At 44.3% G+C, this 21,115-nt stretch overlaps 2 protein-coding genes across 2 annotated transcripts; one reads left to right on the forward strand and one right to left on the reverse strand.

The window, feature by feature from the left end:
• Positions 1-474: 474 nt before the first annotated feature.
• ier2b (immediate early response 2b) lies at positions 475-1,957 on the reverse strand. Its single transcript, XM_062388423.1, has one exon. The coding sequence runs from the start codon at positions 1,797-1,799 to the stop codon at positions 1,266-1,268; it is 534 nt and encodes a 177-aa protein (XP_062244407.1). The 5' UTR covers positions 1,800-1,957; the 3' UTR covers positions 475-1,265.
• Positions 1,958-7,781: 5,824 nt separating this feature from the next.
• On the forward strand, positions 7,782-14,619 carry LOC133954105 (syntaxin-10). Its single transcript, XM_062388408.1, has 9 exons — positions 7,782-7,874; positions 8,753-8,828; positions 9,674-9,767; positions 10,281-10,375; positions 11,185-11,247; positions 11,697-11,798; positions 12,768-12,874; positions 14,013-14,107; positions 14,309-14,619. Exons 1-9 carry the CDS (start codon positions 7,840-7,842, stop codon positions 14,383-14,385), a joined length of 744 nt encoding a protein of 247 aa, XP_062244392.1. The 5' UTR covers positions 7,782-7,839; the 3' UTR covers positions 14,386-14,619.
• Positions 14,620-21,115: the final 6,496 nt, after the last annotated feature.

The following is a 21,115-nucleotide window of genomic DNA, read 5'->3' on the forward strand; positions in this document are numbered from 1 at the left end:
CCTGTCATGCAGCAGGAGGTGCACAGCTGACGATGATGAGGACGAAGGCCTCAGGCTGTATACACACTACCTGTTGCTCTCTGCATTATTCAGTGTTTGGCCCCAGCTGGAGCTGTGACGTTGCATAACTTGTTTATTATCGCTCCTCTGAATCAGGCCATGTTGGGAAGGAGGGATATGATTCAGATTTATGTTGTAATCCACAGGAAATTGTACAACCCTCGAAGCTGTGTGTTTGTTTGTTTATTCCAGCGTGTGTGCGTGTGTGTGTGTGTCTTTCTTTGAGCATGAGATTAGCGGCAGCAAGCCAGACTGGCGCTGGGTTGTACCAACCTCCTCCCTCTCATAAAGGATTGACCCCGTGAACTGTGGCCCAATATAGACCAATAGCCCCTTTAATTAGGAAATAACTGTGTGTGTCTGTGTGTGTGTGTGAGTGTGTAACTCAGCAACAAAGAGCTCAGGACGCCTCAGTTCAATTTCAACATTTATTACAAATATTTACAACATGAATTCGATGAAACGAATAAAAAGAGCAGCTTGAAATCTGAGGTAATGTTTTTGTTCACACGTCAGTCGACAACAGGAACATTTCAGTGACTTGAAAACACAGAGAGTTTAGACTAATGCTCCCATCACCAGGTTCGTCCTTCTCCAAAGCTCCACGTGAACACAGTTTGTAGGACAGTGCAAAGCAGTAGTATTGATTTATTAAAGTCCACAGCAGCAGCAGCTGGATGTGTGTGTCTGTGTGTGTGTCTCCACTGCTCCTCCACTCTGTGTCAGTCTGATTTCCTCGTACAAAGGCAGGAAACTCCCTGACGTCCTGCTCGTGTGTGTGAGTCTGTGTGTGTCTGTGGTCAAAGGTTCAGCGCCTCACTTCTTCTCTGTGTGACTCACTGGTTCTCTGCTGAATCACACATTCACACACTTTGAGTCAGCAGCAGTCACTTGTTTGGACTCATCTCCGTGAAGGTGAATCACTGGGGGGGGAAAGTAACTGAACCAGTTCCCCTTCGGTTTTCCCCTCAAACTTTCCGGCCTCCCTGGTTCCCCTCCTCGGCCTGAGTCTCTGTCTCGTGATCGTGTTGATCTCCGCTGGGGGCTTTTACGTGCCCGACAGGCTCAAGCAGATCCGCCGCAGAGGTCGTGTCCCGGGACGGCCGATGTAGGTCAGCACCTCGGTGCGCAGAGGGATCAGATCGCCCTAGACGATCCACTCCTCTCGTAAGTCTCATTGGAGGCTATTTTCTCCCTCCATATGTTCAGAAGGCAGGTATAACCCGATTTAGAGACAAAGCGGTCAGGGACTCCACGGCCCCCGCGCGACAGCTGCCCAGCATGGCCGCGTACCTCTCCTCCCCGGGCTCCAGCCTCGCCCTCTTGCTGGGAAGGAAGTCAGGCGCCGCCGACACCTTCCCCCGGCGTTTCCTGGACTGCCTCGCCGGGCTCTGGTTCTCTTTGTCCTCCGTTGAATCACCATCGAATTCTTTCTCCGCGCAGTCCGGCTCCTCCACCGTGGACTCAGCCTGGGTCTGCTCGGACTGAGGCTCGGGCGACTCGACCTGATCCCACGAGCAGGAGCCGGCTTCCATCGCCTCCGCGTCGGCCAGCTGCACCTCGCTCTCCCGGGAGGAGTGATAGATGTCCCGGGCGGACCTCATGACCAGGGACAGCAGGAGGCTCCGGTGGAGTCTCAGTCCGCCTCGCTGGGACCGGGACGCGTACAGCTTGCTTATCGACACCGCCAGGATCCGTCTGGCTTCGGCGTTCACCTCCATGGCTGCTGTGGCATTCATTGTTTTTACGCGTAATTACGCACGGTCGTTATTTGGCACTTTGACCGAAAGGCTCGAAAAACCGACTTTTTCCTTTTTCTGTCCAGAGTCAGACTTCGGTTCGGGTCTCAGCTGTTCACCCGGTGATGAGCTCAGAGAATTGAGAGCGTGTGAGCAGCAGGGTGGCGTTTTATTTCCTCTTTGACGTAACGTGGACTTCATTCCCCAGTGACAAACAGGCGCCGCCCACACCTGCTAGCTACACGCACACAAACACACACACGCACACACACACACACGCACACACACACACTCCATCTGTTCCGTGAACCGTTTTTCTCACGGTCGATGTCTTTCATTATTTAAATGTAACGAAGTGGGTTAAACTCAGTTCCTCTTCCTCATGTTCATCTTTTATTGTCTTCATGCATTACGGTAAATTCCCTCACTTACAACAACGTGGACCAACCAGTAAATCAAGATTAGATCAACAACACAGAAAGACAAACGCGTTTTATTCAATTTTTATATATCACTATACAAATATTTAAGTGCAATAATAGAAGAAGTCCCCTGTAACATCCCTGCATATCTTAGAGTTTATATTTAATTAGTAATTAGTATAAATGTTCGTTTCTGTAATAATTTTGATTTTCTTATAATCAATTCTCATCAAATTAAGGGATTTATAACATTATTTTAATTAGTCTTTGAATATCTGTAACTCCCAGAACTTATAACTATATTTGTTTTCAATATAAGATTTTATTTCATGACATATTCCACACATGATTGTTTGGACCTTCACAACATCTGGAGGAGCTGGACAGATGTTTGAGGAGATGGTTCAATGGAGGGAATTTAAAGAGTCTCATTGAAAACCTGAGGGAACAAATAAGAAGAGACGAGTTGAGACTGTGTCGTTTTTAAATTCTGAGAAAAACTCAGTTCGAGGAAATTACAATGGAGAAGGAAACGAGTCACATACACACACACACACACACACACACACAAACACAAACACATAATGCAACACGTCACTCACTCGCACTCGCAGCCTCCATATATGGTCTATCCGGTAGTAAAGTGCCATGGGTACGCGCACAGTGGAAACGCCGTGACGCGAACGCGAACGCGCAACCGCAGCCTCCCTCCTCCCTCCCCCCTCTCTCTCTCTCTCTCTCTCTCTCTCTCTCTCTCTCTCTCTCTCGCTCGGTGATGACATCACCACTCCTCCATATATGGACCTGTAACCGGTGTGAACGAGGTCACCCACCAGATACCCTGATGACGCAATATGACAACTTTGGACCAACAGCAGAGGAAAGTGGAGAATCCTGCAGCCACATTATGTTTCAGTCATAAAATATTGATTCTGAAAAATATTTTAAATACTAAACAATTAGTCCTGCATGACTGTGATGGTTGAACTGTTCCTACTGCACATTGATATATGATCTATTTAACTTCTACAGGATACTTTTATAATAGTTCATATTATTGCACATATATATTCTGTTATATATATATATACATATACATATATAACTGTTTCTAATTCTATTCTAACTAACTGCAAATTAATTTATATTCTATTATATATTTATTGTAAATTTGAATTATATTTTACAATCATCTGTCTTCTATTTATATCATATTACGTATTATTTCATGATATTCAATATGGTTATTGTGCGATGGCCTTGGATTGATATCTTTTAATTGTATTCATGTGTTTGTCGTGGCCCCTGACGCTTGTTGCTCATTCAACAGAAATAAAAATGATTCATTTAATCTGTTCAATACAATTTGTTAAAGTAGAATTAATCACATATCCTATAAAACAGTGCCTCCACTTGTCATCAGTGTCTCAGTCACTGAGTGAGACACCCCCTTGAGAGTTCAACTGCTGGAAGAGCGGCCAAGTAGTAGCCATGGTAACCTTCACTGCCCCCCCCCACATGACGTGAACACGGCATAAGCAACACAAACACTGCGATGGATACCACGTGCTCTCGCTCATGTTCTTGCTGTGCAACATTTGTTTTACTCTAATTATGATTTCATTTGACGCTGACAGTTAGGATTGTTTTATTTCATCGTGAAGTCTGTTGTTATTAAAATTGAAATAAATGCATTTTCTTTTTGTAAGATTTGATTAACACCTCCCAGAAACTTATAACAAATGCAAAAAAACACAGACGATACATAAAAGAAATCAAAACCTGTAAAATTTCAGAAAATCAAGGAAGAAAATAATTTCTCCTCTATCTTTTATTGTCTGCAGGAGAAATTGTGACCCACAACCTGATCTGTTGTTGCAAGTGTCCCAGGTTTAAATCACAGTTTACACTTTAACCGCACGATGCGATGGCCGGCTGTGTGAGACGAGCAGAAAGAGAGAGAGAGAGAGAGAGAGAGAGAGAGAGAGAGAGAGAGAGAGAGAGAGAGAGAGAGCAGCAAACTTCAGGTCTGTACCCGACTGGTCGCTATGGGGACAGTGTTATGTGTGATTATACTTACACTGCCTCTGCTTAAGGCCAAATGGGCGGAGGTGTGTGTGTGTGTGTGTGTGTGTGTGTGTGTGTGTGTGTGTGTCCAGACCAGAGGGTGGGGCTTTCTTTTGGCACTCTAAACTGTTTGATAGTGTAAACAGGGACTTGTCTTCCTTGGTAATGACCTACTTTCCATATATATAACATGAATTTTGACGTAACGCTCCCTACAGCCGCTCACTGGTCACTGATTATTATTTGAATGCAAACTGGTCGGTTGGAGATGTTTTCCTTTATTCCTTCCTGTGAGGTTGAAGCTCCATGTGTTGTGTTGTGTTGTGTTGTGCAGTTTAAAGCTGATTTTATTGATACTGTTTAAATAACAATGGATCAAATGAGTGAAGGATTTATTGAACGTTCTCCGGCGGGACCGAGACTCGAAGCTGCTCTGGTTTGAAACCAGTGTTTGCTACCACAGTTACCATAGTGACTTCACCATGTGTTCATACACTCATGGACTCTTTATAAGTCACACCTGCACAATGTACTGCAGTACAACTCGCAACAAGTACTTCTTCCCAAGGGCTTTTACTTCATTTTTTTTGTTTCTTTTATTCCCTTTCTTTTGCATTACCTTCCTTTGATGTTAAGATTAAGATTAAGATGCATTTATTAGTCCCAAACACAGGCACACTCATGCAGGTAGGGAAATTTAACCTCTGCTTTTAACCCATCTGGTGCAGGACACACAGAGCTGTGAGCGACCATGTACGGCGCTAGGGGAGCAGATGTTGGGGGAGTAAGGTGCCTTGCTCAGGGGCACTAGACAGGGTAGGGAGACTCTTGGATTTTTGGACAGATCAATCCAGGTTCATCTTTTGTTGTTTCTCCGTGGAGTCGAACCAGAGACCTTTTCTGCCCATAGTCCAAGTTTCTGCCACTAGTCCACCGACACTCTCCTTGTTTTATATAATAATAATAATAATAATAATAATAATCACCATCATATGTTATCCATTGGAGAACGTGTTGCTGGTTTAATTAGAAGGTTTTACCTGATTTCACAGATAATATCAGAATATGACGACACAAACAATAACTGGTAACGTGTGGAATTCATCCACTTTTCACAGGCTTTCATTTCAAGGTGCATTTCATTGCAGCATTTAAAAGGATTCTGGCTGAACTCAGATCTGTGGTTAAAGCGTTCAGAAAGCTGCAGATTCACGAGCCACATGTCAGATGTGTGTTGTAGTTTTCAGTTGCATCTCGGCCTCATATGTTATCAATTAAAGCCATGACGTGTGTCTCCTCCTCTTTTCCTCTGAAAGCTGACGCCTTCTAACATGTAACTGCTCACAAACCATGTTTTCTCTCTTCTCGACTGAATGTTCTTAGCATCAGCAGCAAGTTGTCTTTGTGTCTTTCCAGCATGAAAGTGGATCATGCTCACGAGAGGCACTTAACGGCACCATGAGGGACTGGGTCACAGCGACTATATTTAGATGGAGCACTGTTCCCTCCTGTTTGTTGACCCTCGGACAGTTTCTAGTGTTATACCAACCTTTGTTCAAAGAGGAAATGTTTTCCTGCTGCAAAATAAAAGAACTCCAACCTTCCTCTGAGCTGGACAGTACAGGAGCCACAGCCCTACAGTGAGGGGGAAATCTAAAAACTGCTTCAGGTATCGATCTGAAGGTTTGATTGAGGAGTTTTTCTTTTGAGCAGAAGAACTAAGGGACAGATTGTTCAGTGCTTTCAGGCAAGTTAGTTTGATAGGCCACTGCTTTCACGCTTTATTTAGGGATAATACACACAACCACAAAAAAATAGGTTCCATAATGGTAATAGACTGGGTCATGTAGTTTGCATGTGTCAGTTTTAGTTCTGATGCATTGATTTAGAGCTGCAAACAGACATAATCCATCTATATTACCTGGTTAGTAAAGTTAATCAGTGAATTAGACAATCAGAGACAAGTGTTTTCTACAGTCAAAGTATTTTATATATTCAAATAACTCATTAAATGGAACATATCATCAGAAAGTTGAACACGTGAGCAAACGTCAGTGTCATAAGATCTAAAATGACAGGAACCATCGTTGGAAGAATTTTATGTTGACAGAAAAATGCTGAGACAAATATGTGCAGAGATATTTGTTGTAAATGCAAAACCTCATAGTTAAATTAGAGTTTGGTGTAATTTCATCAAACTCTAATCAACTCTCGTCACCTTGACAGAAAAGAAACAAAAGGCTGCTGTCAGGAAGTGACCGAGTTTCTGGGATGAATAATAAAATCTAAACCCTCTGACTCTCTCAGAGTGTGTGTCGGGGAGCCATGTTTATAACTGTGGCTGTGAGGTTTCACAGGAAAGGGAGGGAGGAAGTGGAGCGGAGGAGGAGTGGAGGAAACAGGATGACGACAGGAGGAAGCAGCAGGACAGGGTGGGACTGAATGGAGACAAATGGGTGGGACAGGAAGGACAGATGGGAAAAGGGAAGGAGAGAACCCCACTGGAGGATCTGCTGCGTGTGCATATCGATCGGCTCTGTTCATTCTGTCATTATTCATTTTGAAGAGCGCTCTGTGTTGATCAGAGGATTCGACAACAGATTTCCATTTCATCTGATTTGAGAGAATTAAGCAGGAGTTTTGTTTTCAGGAGGGTTGAGAAATTAAAATGTTTATCTGGAGAAAGTCTGGTAGTTTTTAATGGTATTTATATATTAAAATGTTCATTAGTGGAGCAGAGTGGAGCTCATACGTTCCCCTTCACGAACTGCACAGATTCTTACAAACACACTCAAGAATCTCAAAGTATCTCTGCAAATAATAAAGACTGGAGCTGATATGGATCAGAAGATAATTCCTCTGATGTGTTTGCAGTACTCCGATGGAGTTGCAGTACTCTGTTGTTTAGCACTATTCTGATGTATTTGCAGCACTCTCTTGTTTAGCAGTATTCTGATGTAGTTGCAGTACTCTGATGTATTTGCAGTACTCTGATGTTGTTGCAGTACTCTGTTGTTTAGCAGAATTCTGATGTATTTGCAGTACTCTGATGTAGTTGAACTACTCTGTTGTTTAGTAGTATTCTGATGTATTTGCAGTTCTGTGATGTAGTTGCACTACTCTGTTGTTTAGCAGTATTCTGATGTATTTGCAGTACTCTGTTGTTTTGCAGTACTCTGATGTAGTTGCACTACTCTGTTGTTTAGCAGTATTCTGATGTAGTTGCAGTACTCTGATGTATTTGCAGTACTCTGATGTAGTTGCAGTACTCTGTTGTTTAGCAATATTCTGATGTAGTTGCAGTACTCTGATGTAGTTGAACTACTCTGTTGTTTAGTAGTATTCTGATGTAATTACAGTACTCTGATGTATTTGCAGTTCTGTGATGTAGTTGCAGTACTCTCTTGTTTAGCAGTATTCTGATGTATTTGCAGTACTCTGTTGTTTTGAAGTATTCTGATGTAGTTAGTTTTTTCCAGCTGCAGCCTGCAGAGCGCCTGGACCGTTTGAGGAGTGCGCATGCGCGGGCTGTGGAAGCGGAAGTGAGCATCATGTCGGTGGAGGACCCGTTCTTCGTCGTTAAGGGGTGAGACCCGAACTAATTCAGACTGAAACTCAACGTTAACTCGGGTTGAATAAACCCGAGTTAGCGTCCTGACTCGATCCTTTAACATCCAGTGTGTGTTTCCCACCAAAGACAAAGTTACACCACTGAAGTTAGCTCAGCGGCTAGCTGCGGCTAACTAGCCTCGGTGCTAGCAGCAGCTGCTGCTCCTTGAGCAGATGTTAGTTTGACAACAACAACAACAACAACAACAGACTCGAGTCAGTGCGATGCACCTTCGTTTGAATCTGTAGCTTCAGCAGGAAGGAGCCGAGCAGCTCTGGAGAGTCTGCGGGAAGACGGCTAGCAAGGGGCGGCTAGCTCCGAGGTGGAGCCCCGCTGCTTGTTTGGGTTCAGGGAGGAATGTAGAGTTCAGACTGGAAAACAACACATGCCAGTAACTTTCCTCTGTGTGTGTGTGTCTCTCTCTCTCGTTCCGTGTCTCTCTCTCTCTCTCTCTCTCTCCCTCTCTCTCTCTGTGTGTCTCGCTCTATGTGTGTGTGTGTGTGTCTCTCTCCCTCTCTGTGTTTGCGTGTGTGTCTCTATCTGTCTCTCTCTGTGTGTGTGTGTTTGTCTCTGTGTGTGTGTGTCTCTCTCCCTCTCTGTGTTTGTGTGTGTCTCTCTCTCTCTGTGTGTGTCTATCTCCCTCTCCCTGTATGTGTCTCTCTCTCTCTCTGTGTGTCTCTCTCTCCCTCTCTCTGTGTGTGTGTCTTTCTCTCTCCCTGTGTGTGTGTCTATCTCTCTCTCTCTGTGTGTGTCTCTCTCCCTCTCTCTGTGTGTCTCTCTCCCTCTCTGTGTGTCTCTCTCCCTCTCTCTGTGTGTCTCTCTCTCTGTGTCTCTCCCCCCCCCCCCCCCTCCAGGGAGGTGCAGAAGGCCCTCTCTCGGGCTCGTAGCCTCTATGACCGGTGGGAGGAGCTGCTGCAGGATGGGACCCAGGTGAGCTGGAGCTGATCCAACTAACTGAATCTAAACAGACCACAGTCACAGATCACAGGACCTAAAGAGATAGTTCACTGTAAAATGAAACTTCCCTCATCATCCACTCACCACTGTGATGGAGGTGAAGTGTTTGAGGCACCAACCCCTTCTGGAGTTTCAGGGCTAAGCAGCGTTGCAGCCGTTACAATGCATAAGAAGTAACTTGTGATTAATTCTTCAGACGTAAAATAAACAACGTAAAAACCACAACACGCCTCCTTTCTGCTCCTGTGCTGTCGTCCAAGTGGCCACAAGCCCCGACATTCAAATTCCACTCAAACCTGAATCATTTACACCATGTTCCTAGTCTGAATGTTCTCTGATCACTTTTCACACACACACACACACAGACACACAAACTGCACAAGCTCTCGCCCAAGTGGCACGTGACAACATCAGCGAGGACACTTAGGTTAATAACACGATGTCAGTGACGCCGTTTCGAGTTGAATTTGAACTTCAGGGTTTCTGGACACTTGGATGACATCACAGAGCTGCACACACACGGGACTGGTCAAAGGATTTAGAGGATCGCCAAAAGAAATCGTTTGATGTTAAAGTGCTTCTGTATCGTTTGGGTTTTTCTCCTGTGGGAGCTCTGAAACATACAGATGCCTGAATGATCAGATGATAGTCGACTATAGTAGCTAAGGCAAATTGGAAGTTGACAGTTGACAGTTTAAGGTTAAACTTAACTTAAATATACAAGTTTAAAAAAGTGCACAGCTCTTTGTTTCTCCTGACGGGCAGCGTGGAGTATTTATTGGATATCTTGGTGGATAGTTAGTGATGTGTCTTCTCAGGTCAGTCGGGATGAGCTGGACTGGAGCACCAATGAGCTGAGGAACTGCCTGAGGGCCATCGACTGGGACCTGGAGGACCTCAGTGAAACCATCAGTATCCTTACAGCAAGAAAACATTGTCTCCCTCAACCCCCCCCCCCCCCTACAACCCACATCTCCACATGACCTCCTGTATTATTAACACAAACAGAAGCTTTGTGTCGCTCTCACCCTCCCCCATTTATTCTCCAACGGCATCAGAGGATTTATTAATCTCATAAGGTCAAGAACTCTTGTATTTACATGGTTATTAAGCAGAGGATAGAATTATGAAAAGACTCTTTCACCAGTCGGCAGAGGAGCGACCACAACCTGCCTCTGCATCTCATTGGGCTGTGACCCAGGTCTGATCCTCTGGCTGCTCCACCTGTGTGACAGGAGGACCACCAAATAATGTGATTGGTTTTAACTTTAATAATCATATAAGAAGATTCTGCAGGGTTCTAGTGAAGGAGTGAATTAAATGTATATTCTGTTTTAAACCCATTTATCTTTCTGCACTTTTATTAGCTGTTAGTGAGGTCACAGCTGTTGTCAGACACGTTGTTTGGCTCCTTGACTCACTCAGGTATCGTGGAGTCGAATCCAGGGAAGTTCAAACTTGAAGACAATGAACTTCTGGAGCGGAGAGACTTTGTGGAGCGAACCAGGAAATCTGTCCAGGTGAATTCCATCAACACAAACTTTATTTACATTATTTATTTCTGACGTGTTGGTTTTATCTAAATGTAAACCCTCTAGTCTCTGATCTGATCGTTCCTTTAGGGGTGTGTAGATCGTTCTAGTTGTTGCATGAACATTTGTGTCAGTGCCACAATCCACTGTGCAGGGATAAATCTGACTGATGCCTGTATGTTGTCCATGTTGGAGGAAACCAGCAGCTGTTATGAGAAAAACAAACGGGTGTGGTACAGTCATACTCATTCAGGAGTAGTTAGGTGTGTCGGCCTCACCTGTGCACTGACTGGGTTCTCCTCCAGTTCCCAGTAGTTACTGGTCAACCAGCTGAAAGAGGGACGACCAAACAAACAGGTTATTCAGGCAAAGTCAAACATCAGGGAGCCATGCAGCCACGTCTGTGTTTTCATTTTGTTTCTGTCGTGAGGAAACACACAATCAATTATCTATCTGCACCTGTCGCCTTGTTTACCTGCACTGCAGCTGTTAAAGCTGCTGAGCTGAATCACTGTCTGCGCCGAGAACCCAACAGAAAACATGAGTCAGTTTCTCACACAACATCTTATGAGTAAAGGTTCCGTCCTTAAAATAGACCTGAGAAGAAAAGAGTCATCTGAGCCAAACACAAGAGATTCACTGAGGAGGAACAAAAGACTCGTTCTCAGGCCGGAGAATCGGAAAATGTGATAAATGTGAAGCTGATTTTAAACTGATGTCCTTCCTCCATGTTTGTGATACATTGTGGAGTTAAAGTTGTTTATCATTTACATGTGTGTGTGTGTGTGTGTTTGCAGGAGATGAAAGATCAGTTGTCCAGCCCTTCTGCCGTAGCTCAGGCAGAGAAGAAGAACAGGCAGGTTGGTGAACACAGAGAGAGAGAGAGAGAATACATACACACAGGAACAAGTTGCCTTTGTTGTCTACCATCAACAAGGAATGAAATCATGAGATGAGATGCGTCAGGATTGATTGATCACTCAATCATTGCAGTAATTAATCAAAGCACAGACGACTTTTTTACGGCTTAATTCAGCCATTTTCTTTCTATTCTATCTTTCACAGTGTAGTTGATGTGTTGTCAGGGCGCGTACACAACAAATATAAATCACTAATGGCATCCTGTGGTTTGGAAAGTGTTGTCGCCAAAAATGTTTACAGCATTAATCCAACAAACTTTCAAACACGCAGGCCTGTGATGCCTCATTACAAAACTAAACACACAACTCATCTCCTGGTAACCCCATGTCTGTCTGTGTGTGTGTGTTTGTGTGTGTTTGTTTGTGTGTGTGTGTGTGTGTTTGCCCAGGCTCTGCTGACTTCAACAGGCCAGGACAAGTCAACCAGACTGGAGGCTCATCTGGTGTCCGCGAATTCCAGATACATCCAGGATCAACAGGAACAACAGCAGGTGAATAAAAGAACATGAGGGAAAGGAGGAGAAAATGGACAGAAGCTTAATTAACAATAGTTTAGTAGAGGAAGAAAAGGGTTTTTTGTGAGAAGGAACAGACAAGGAACAGACAAAGAAGAGACAGATGCAGGGTTGATAAAGAAAATGGGGGAAAAGGAGAGATCTCATTTGTGAGGGGTAAATTCCACTGTAGAATAAACATGCAGCAGGACGTGCCACTCAGTAAAATCTATCTTCACTGTCTAATGTGAATAAAAGACAAATGTGAAGATGAGGAAGACGAGGATCTGAGTCTCCTCCTCTACGTTCACACACTGTGAGGAAGAGACGCAGGATTAAAAGCAGGTGCACGGTTTATTTTCGGCGTCAGACTGTGAGACGTCGGTTTCCGTTTCCTGTCCAATGATGAAAGTGTGTCGTCACACATCCGGTGTCAGGTCGTGGTTGAAGTGGTAAATGAATCAAAGACAGATCGTTTGAAGAGGTGTGTGTCTGTGTGTTTGTCTTTATCACATTGTGGGATCTAAAACCTGATAGCACAGTCACGGGCGGGGGGGGGGAGAAGGTCAGGATAATGCCCTTTATGATTTTCAGGGTTAAACCCACAATGAACAAAAAACAACATTTTGTGATTAGGTGTGCTTAGGCGAGGTAACTCAGTAGTGGCCCCTAGTGGCAGGGGGTGGTACTGCCTAAACACACTTTCCACTTTGAGAACACGCACATCCTCGTCTTTGTGATATTGTGAGGACACCAGACATTGTGACTACATTGTCTATGTGCACGTTTCTTTTGTCTGTAACAGATTATCTGCTATCATAAAGTTAAGCTAACATTGGTTTTAAGCTGATTGAACAAATTAACTGCAAAGACAAGCTAATAAGTATCAGGAATAATTGTTTAATTTAAACGTCAAAACTATATCCATAATATTCACACAAAAAATGTGTGTGCATGTTTGTGTAGCTCATCGTGCAGGAGCAGGATGAACAGCTGGAGCTGGTGTCGGGCAGCATCAGAGTCCTCAAAGACATGTCAGGACGTATTGGAGATGAGCTGGACGAACAATCAGTGTGAGTACACACACACACACACACACACACACACACAAGAGAAGCTCTGATTTAACCCATTGAGACCTGACGGGACAGACGTGTGTACACCTTTAAGACCGAGAGCGATGTGTGTGTGCATCTCATCCACCGTGTCGTCCTTTTGAAGACACGTGACTGGTGAAAGACAAATCCTGATTCGTGGAAATACTCATGGGAGATGTAGTATGTTTGTTTCCAGCCCCCTTAGGAGCCATGTTTAAGATGGGTTCAACAGAATTTGACCAAGTCTCAGTCATTAGAGACGTGTGAGAGGAGGAGGAAGAGGAATCTTGGTTTTATTTCTTTGTTTTAATGTTCATGAACTTTAAGGAGAAGTCAATGATTTACAATGAAAGCCAATTGTTTAAGCTCTCAAATGTTTATTCTGCTTCAGAGGCTGAGAAATGTAAAGGTTTAGTAAATGTTGCCGATGTTGTCAGCTCTTCAGAAACTCTCAGGTTTTAGGTGGTTTATATTTATATTTATATTATTGTCCTTATGGGTCAAAATGTCCTCTGAAGCCGGACACTCCTGAGGAACCTCTTCAAGCTGTGTGTTTATTTGGGAAGATTCCTTTTCATGTTTCCTGTAACTTTCCAGTGTCTGGACTTGTTTGGTCAACCGGAGACCCCACACACACACACACACACACACACACAGACACACACACACACACACACACACACACACACACACACACAGTGATGTTTGTTTGTTGTAGCAGAAAGTGTCAGTGAACGGTGACTAAACACCCTGGTGAAAACACACTGAGGGCTGAGCAGAATAAACACAGGCAGCGTGCTCACACACTTCATCAGCTGGTTGTCGTCAGTACACACTGACTCACCTGAAGTCACGAGAAAGGAAACGTTACTACATGTCTTACTTAGCAGCAGCGCCCTCTGCAGGCACACGTGGTCATTCATTCTTTGAGGCTGCGTTTCGTGAATATCTGCGAGAGTTTGTGAGCTGCTAGTTTTAGCCACAGAACAGAAAGGAGACAGCTGAGTGTGAGCAGTATGCACTTAAAGCAGAGTGTTGTGTGTTTGTTTGTAGGGTCACTAAAGCTTTTTAATATCCAACAATCACCTCATGTTTCTCTTTCTTCTCATGTTAGCATGTTGGGGGACTTTGGAGACGAGATGGACCAGACGTCCTCCCGCATGGACTCGGTCCTGAAGAAGCTGGAGAAGGTGTCTCACATGACCAGCAGTAAGTTATCACACACACAACACACAAACACACTAACACACACTCTGTGAAGAAGACCATTCAGAATGATTCTCTACTTTCAAAGGAGCCCAGTTCCCTTAACTTCAGTAAAGCTGCAGCATATTGTCCACACTCCTCTGATCCTCTCGTCCCTGGTGGAGTAACGAGCTTCGTGTCCCTCGTGTCCCTCGTGTCCCTCAGGTCGGAGGCAGTGGTGCGCCATTGGTGTGCTGGTCACCGTCATGATCGTGGTCCTCATCCTCTTCTTCACTCTCTGACGCCGATGACCTCCGACCTCTCCACCACACTCACCGACTCCTCCCTGTCTGTGCGGGTGGGTGGGTGGATGGACAGATAACGGGAGGAGGAAGAGGCTGTCTCTCCTCCCTCCCCTCCCCTTCCTTCCTTTCTTCTCACCGAGGACAAACTGGAGAGACGTCTGGACGCCGTCGTTCTCCTCCATCTGCTTTAAGTGATTCTGGTGAATGTCGGCAGCAGAGTTTGAGTGGGGGGGGGGGGGGGGGACTCAGCTGTGTTTATGTTTTCATACTGGTACATATTTCGGTTAATGTTTGAAATAAAGGTACCGAACGGGGGGGGGGGGTCAGGACCTTAAAGCTGTCGGGAGAAAAACACATTTGCAAAGTTCAATATCACCCAGTACAGAACATTCCCCTGCCAGGGCCCGACCGGCCCGACCGGCCCATTAAAACCAGTCAGACCCACTTTGAGTGTCGGCTCATCAAGATCCACGACTTCTCTGAGTGTGTGAACAACACTCCGTGATGAACCACAAACTGAAACCTGTTCAGTGAGTTCTAAGTTTCAAGAAGTCAAACGTTTTGAAAGTATTTTAGAGCAGCAGTCGAATGATCAAAGAGATGAAGTGACATTAATCTCCTTCTGCGTCTCGGCAGGTTTCCTCTTTTTTTTTAACTGTTGAATCTGTCAAATGTGATGATTCGTGCTTTTAGCTGACAGAAGCAGCATGGGGGGGGGGGGGGCGGTGGAGGGGCGGGGGCTTATCAGAGTTGCCTTAAATCTATTTTTATACCGTTATTAAAAGCGCATTCTGTTGATGTGCCTATATGATCGCCAGGCAGTCGTTAAACGGGCAGCCGGGGTCAAATCAGAACAGGAGGGGCTCGTGGTGACCCCGTGTGGCTGATCAGAGGTCAGGCCCGGGCGCCGTCCTGCTGCTGCATGAGTCCAGCCCACGATTGGCTGAGGCTCCGTTACTCTCGCCTTGGCTCAGAGCGAATGGGTTTCCCCTGATTCCTTTTGTTTTTTTTTGAGAAGCTTCAGCTAATGAGTGGAGGATCAGTTGCTGGGCAGGATGTGTCCACACGCCGCCCAGACTTAGGCCTACAGCGCCCTCCGCTGGAGACGGTCTGCCATGCTTTTCCTTTGTGTCACGTCAGGTAACACTGCCCACATCAGGGTGTGTTGCAGCATATCAACTGAACCTGTCGTTTTGTAAATGAACATTTCTCCTGTACAAAGGCTTGATGCAGTGTCTTGCTTCCATCGACCAGTCACAGAAAAACTAAATCCACAACGTGCAATCTTATATCTTTATTTCCTGTGTTTACCTCTGAGGTCACACCCCCTTTGTTCGATGCAGGCAAGGTTCATGATTTAAGATCTGTCACTGCCACAGCTCTTTTTGATCCAGTAGTTCACGTGTGCTTTCAATGTGCTTTATGTATTCCAGCCTCAAATGTCAAAGTGTGGGAAACTTCAACTAATAAACAATGCAGGTGTGATTTCAGCTCCAGTCGAGTCTTTGTAAGATCTCAGGCTGGTGAAGGTGAAGCCATCGAAATATGAGAGGACTCTCAGTAAATCTGTTTCTGAAGTTAAAGCTGCTCTCCTGTGTCGTCACTACACGTTCAGCATGATGGTGTGAGATCACATCTGTGTGAGGTCACTTCTTTTTGGTTCTTCATTTTTGTTTAATCCAGATGTGGAGTGTTAGCGTCACTTAGAAGGAAATAATCAAAATATTACAAGAATAAAGTCTTTTTCTTACATGTGTGTTATATCTGAATATAAAGTGAATATATTGGGAGAGTTTATCACCGACCTAATCACAATTTTATTCTAGTAACGTGACTTTTATTTCCTCAATTAAAAATGTATTCTCGTAATATAACTTTTCAGATACTTAATATTGTTCTTTTCATAATGTGACTCTTTCCTCAATCACAACTTTAATCTTGTAATATTACAAACAGACACAAATATATATCTATATATACTGTATATGCATACATATAAATGTCCTACTATGGTGTTTCTAATCTGTCGTGAGTCCACAAAGCCTCTGGAAGTAAATTGGTCTCATCAGATTTTGAAATTTTAAAGGCTTTGAATCTCTAGTACAGAATTTGTTTTCTATGAGCACCCAGGTGTTTAATCTGGATTTTGGAAGTTGAGTTTTTGCAACTGAATTTAAGCACCTTCAGAATAATATACTAGAAATTCTTAGGCATTAAAATGTCAGAATCTGACGAGACTCTTTATTTCCATAAGCCTCAGCTAGATGCAATTTCTAAAACCGCCGGTAATCAGTTATTTTAAAATGTGACGAGTGTAAAACAAACCCTGGCGATGTAGAAACTTAACTTCTGGTTAACAATCACTGTGTTTAATGTTCTGAAGTGGTTGACGTGCTCTTTGATGCCAAACAACTGTATCTACTGTTTTACTGCCTCCAGCAAATAAAACATTTTCAAAACCTTTCATTCTTTTCTGTTCTCCTACATTTGAACTTGTGTTATTGAGGATTTCATTTCACATGCACGAGAACAACCGATGCTACTCGGCAGCTGCTGCTGTCACCGGACAAAGAAATGAGGCGGTCACACATGACTGTTGTTACTGAATGATTCATTGAGATGTTTTATTAAACCTGAAGAAGTTAAATGGCAGTGGCGTATGATTATTATTACTATTATCATTTAATGTGTTCTGGTTTGCTCGGCTCCTTTCCAGTGCACCATCGAGACGTGTTCAGACTTGAGCTGTGTCTTTGTGCGTTTGCTGTATGAACTGAGGCTCTGGGCTCTAGTTCTCTCACTGTCCTGCAGATGTTTGAGGAGTGAGCTTTAATTGAGCTGCACTCTTCAAGATGGAAACCTCATCACAACCTGTTCTGAGAACAGAGGTGACCCTGTGAAGGACACTAACAGGCCCTAACGAACAGGGCACGGCCTCCTGGTGGCTTTCAGAAAGCCCCACGTCATCAGGCAGGAGGCCGACTCGTTCAGATGAGTCACAGACGTCATGTTAAACTCTCCAGGAACAAGAGCATCACACTGGTCACTGACAAGGTTCTTTACGTCCTATCTCATTTCCTGCTAAAATACGATAAGAAAAGCTGAGCTCAGCTGAAAGTGCATAACGGGACAATGTTGCCAACCAGCTGCCTTTTACCTTTTTGCTTTTATACTTTCAAGATTAAGGCTTCTTCTTCTTCTTCTTCTTCTTTTCTGTTCGGTCTACAGTGGGGTGGGGGTGCACCAACACAGAACCATCTTCTGTGTTGGTGCATCATTCCTATAAAGGTGTCGCCCCTTTTATTGCCCTTTATTCCTCTGTGGGCCCGGATCCACATAGAAGTGGTCACAATATTCATTATGTGAAATCTGAGTCTAGAGATCAAAGCCTCGAGTCTAGATAGTTGTTTGATGTGATAAAGATGCACATGGTCCTTCATAAGCCTAAGAAATATTGATATTGATATTAAACATTTCCAAGACTACATCAAAGGACCATATAAGTCTCATGATTGTCATGGTCCTTTGAATCTTTAGTGTTGGAAATAACTAAAGAGATTTATAAGAAGTTAAACCTTGAATTTAAAACAATCATCAAACAAACGTTGTTTCAGACGAGCGTCACGATGGAGAATGTCTCACGTGGAGACGGTGCATATACTGACAGAGCTAGTAAGTACTCTGTTCACTCTTCTGTATGGAAACCGACTGACAGATGAAGTCTGTGATAACGTCTGTGATAATGTCTGTGATTCTCAACGTGCAGGAATGCATGTGATCGTCAACGTGCATGGAGATCTGCCTCCAGCCGATCAGGACCTTTACGTGATGGATTATCTAGGCCGACTTGGACTGGGTCAGGCTGACGTAGATATAAATACCAATTATTTGGATTATCGCAATCTTGTAAACAATGAAGACGACAATGGGGCGACTGAAGACTTCGGACATCTTGAGATCGGCGAAGAAACTGAGATGGGCGCAGGTGGTGTGGAGGTTGATGACCCCCCCCTGCCTGAAGAGCCCGAGATAAATGAAAGAGAGGAGGATGATGAAGAGGACGATAAATTAAGATGGTGGGAAGACATTTATTACGATGATTCAGAGAGTGACAGCGACTTCGAGCCCGACAGCGACGAGGACACGGGCGAGGACAGCTCTCCATCCAGTGATGAAGGTGTTGAGGACGTGGTTCCCAAAGAGGAGGAATCCACGTCCAAGGAGAAGGATGATACAAAAAGTCGAGATGCTGTCGTTGTTGTGTGATGACTGTTATATTGTCGATGTTCTCAGTGTGTCTGCTCCTCACATGTGGCTCTCTGAGGTTTCCAGGTCGATTCCCTCTTAAGAGGTGGGGGAGATTTTCCTAAAACGCCTGTTTGAGGAATACCCAAATTAAATTGAAAGCTGTTTGGAGTACATGCATGGTCTTGGTCTCTTTTGAAAGGTGACATTCTGAACTTTTTCCCCTATCAGTCAGAATCACTCTAAGTGCTACTGGCATTGAGTAACAGCAGTTGGAACACGGTGAAGCACGTTTTTATTTTGAATAAACAGATGCCTGCAGATGACTGTAGCTGGGATTTATGAGCTGGAAACACAATGGGACCCTAGCATGAAGCCTTGACCAGCCCAAGTTCAAATTTGATAACAATACCACAGAAAATGAATATTTTACTGATGTTTTCCTACGGGCATGGTTTAGGCGTTTTCCACAAAGGCCATTTGGAGACTCCAAAGTACCTAAGGCTACTTTTACATCAAAATCATACTTTTATAAAAAGGAGACAAAACCGGTCACATGGTTTCCAATGGTTTTATTCAAATAAGCTGAAGATGTTCACCTTGTTAAGCTCTACGAGACGTTGGAATGGTTGACCTCAGTTGAATGATGCAAACTATAAGGTTGCTGACAAACTAATACTAAATATATTAAATGCAAACAAACTGAATATGATGAAAATTTGCTTTCAGAGCTTTAGGATTTTATCAGGATCCCAGGAAGGTGAATAAAGAGGCGACTCAGGCGTGAGGTCATTCCTGTTTGTTACAAACCTTTTATTAAGATTTTTTTTCCTCATTTTTAATCATTCTGGTTTACGTTTCTCTTTACAGTAGTTAATGTGCAATTATCTTTATTACTGGGTCACAGTTAGGAATTCACAAAGTTATTGGCACTTGGAACACATGGGGGAAACACTGGCATGTACACAGGGCATGGGGGCGGGGGGGGGGTGGCGCAACGGGGCATCGGGGCTATGTTTAGGATTGGGGGGGCAGGGCGGGGTAACACGGCAGGGCTGGGGTTAAACACGCGTGTTCAGGGGAGGTTGGGTATTTTCTTTGACATCAGTAGACGCTACTGCATTGTTTCTATTAGAATTCTTTAAAAGTCCTTTTTTCCCTCCATTTATTTCCAAAAACTGTTTTGTCACGTTTTCATTTTTCTGAGATATGAAGAGTAATAAAGAATAATACCTCATGCTGCGAGTGCACATCTAACAATCAAACTTCGATAGTGCTTCTATGTCATAATGTACAGTTTATATATTTATATATTTATAGTGGAAAAACAAACGAAAGAAGAGTTCTGCCGAGAATCTTCACCCAACACCAGAGACAAGGAAGCGAAGGAATAAAAAATAGTCATTCACTGTTGTTATGGTCATATGTAAGCCCTGCCCCCCCCCCCCCCCCCCCCCCACCTGTTATGTAGTATGATTCTGAGGTAAGACTGTGTTGACATGGACTCTCGGCTTGTTTCTGTAAGAACCCTGCACTGTATTCATTCAGATGGTCCGAGCGCGCTCTGCTGAGGCTCCCAGGTTTGTTCCTGACAAAAAACTGAAGAGAAAGTGATGTACCTGCTTGAAGCAGCAGCCGCAGCAGCTCGGAGGCCGCGTGCAGCGCTGACAGATCTGTAGGGATTAAGGTCGGCTATGGCTGAGAGCTCCCGAGGTAAACTGGTACTTTTTTTATTTAACTGCATCAGCGACACGGAGACACACACGTGTCCTGCAACACATCCTGAGAGTCTGCAGGTGTGTGTGTGTGTGTGAGCTTCTGTATCTCAGAGGTTTGCCCGTTTTGTATACATGTATGCATATACAGTATATATAGATATATATGTGTGTCTGTGTGTTTTGTCTCTGGTGTGTGGGGATTTGGGAAAGAGCAGAGTAACTGTTTCTGGATAGAAGACTACAGGCCTGCAGGCGGCAGGTTAAGAGACGGGTGGAGCTTAAGGAGAACAAGGTGGAGAAGCTGGGCGAGGGTTGATGAGGTCATCCGCAGCGCTGAGGAAGAGGCGGTGCTGACGAAGGGATGGAGAGGAAGAGGGAGCGATTCACCAAGAGGATTCACCACCTTGATTCCACAGAGTCTCGTATCTACTTCCCTCGTTCTTCTCTTCTCAAGGTATTCCAGTTTTTAAACACACAATGACACAACTCCAGGTTTACAGCAGGGTTCCTAGCAAGGACAAATCCACCTTTTATTCAGTCTGGGATTTCCTACATTAACCAGAATGCATCGGCTTGGCATGGCCCCTTTGTGAGGCTCCTCCCTCAGCCTCTTACGGTCTGAGAGAAGCTTTTGCTTTTCGATATTAAAGCTGCACATATTCATGTTTCTGACACTGACAAGTTTGTGTTAATTTGGGAAGTGTCACTCGTACCCGCACCTGCCGCCTCCTTCAGCTCTACACAGCATTTTTGGCATCTTTCAA

Source organism: Platichthys flesus, chromosome 5 (assembly GCF_949316205.1).
Source record: "Platichthys flesus chromosome 5, fPlaFle2.1, whole genome shotgun sequence".
Classification (NCBI taxonomy): Eukaryota; Metazoa; Chordata; class Actinopteri; order Pleuronectiformes; family Pleuronectidae; genus Platichthys; species Platichthys flesus.

Excerpts from the sequence above, each read along its gene's own strand:
- ier2b (XM_062388423.1), bottom strand. The coding sequence starts at position 1,799 with ATGAATGCCACAGCAGCCATGGAGGTGAACGCCGAAGCCAGACGGATC.
- LOC133954105 (XM_062388408.1), top strand. The coding sequence starts at position 7,840 with ATGTCGGTGGAGGACCCGTTCTTCGTCGTTAAGGG. Across the intron at positions 10,376-11,184 it reads GAACCAGGAAATCTGTCCAG|GAGATGAAAGATCAGTTGTC; the intron begins GTGAATTCCATC and ends GTGTGTTTGCAG. Across the intron at positions 14,108-14,308 it reads GGTGTCTCACATGACCAGCA|GTCGGAGGCAGTGGTGCGCC; the intron begins GTAAGTTATCAC and ends CGTGTCCCTCAG.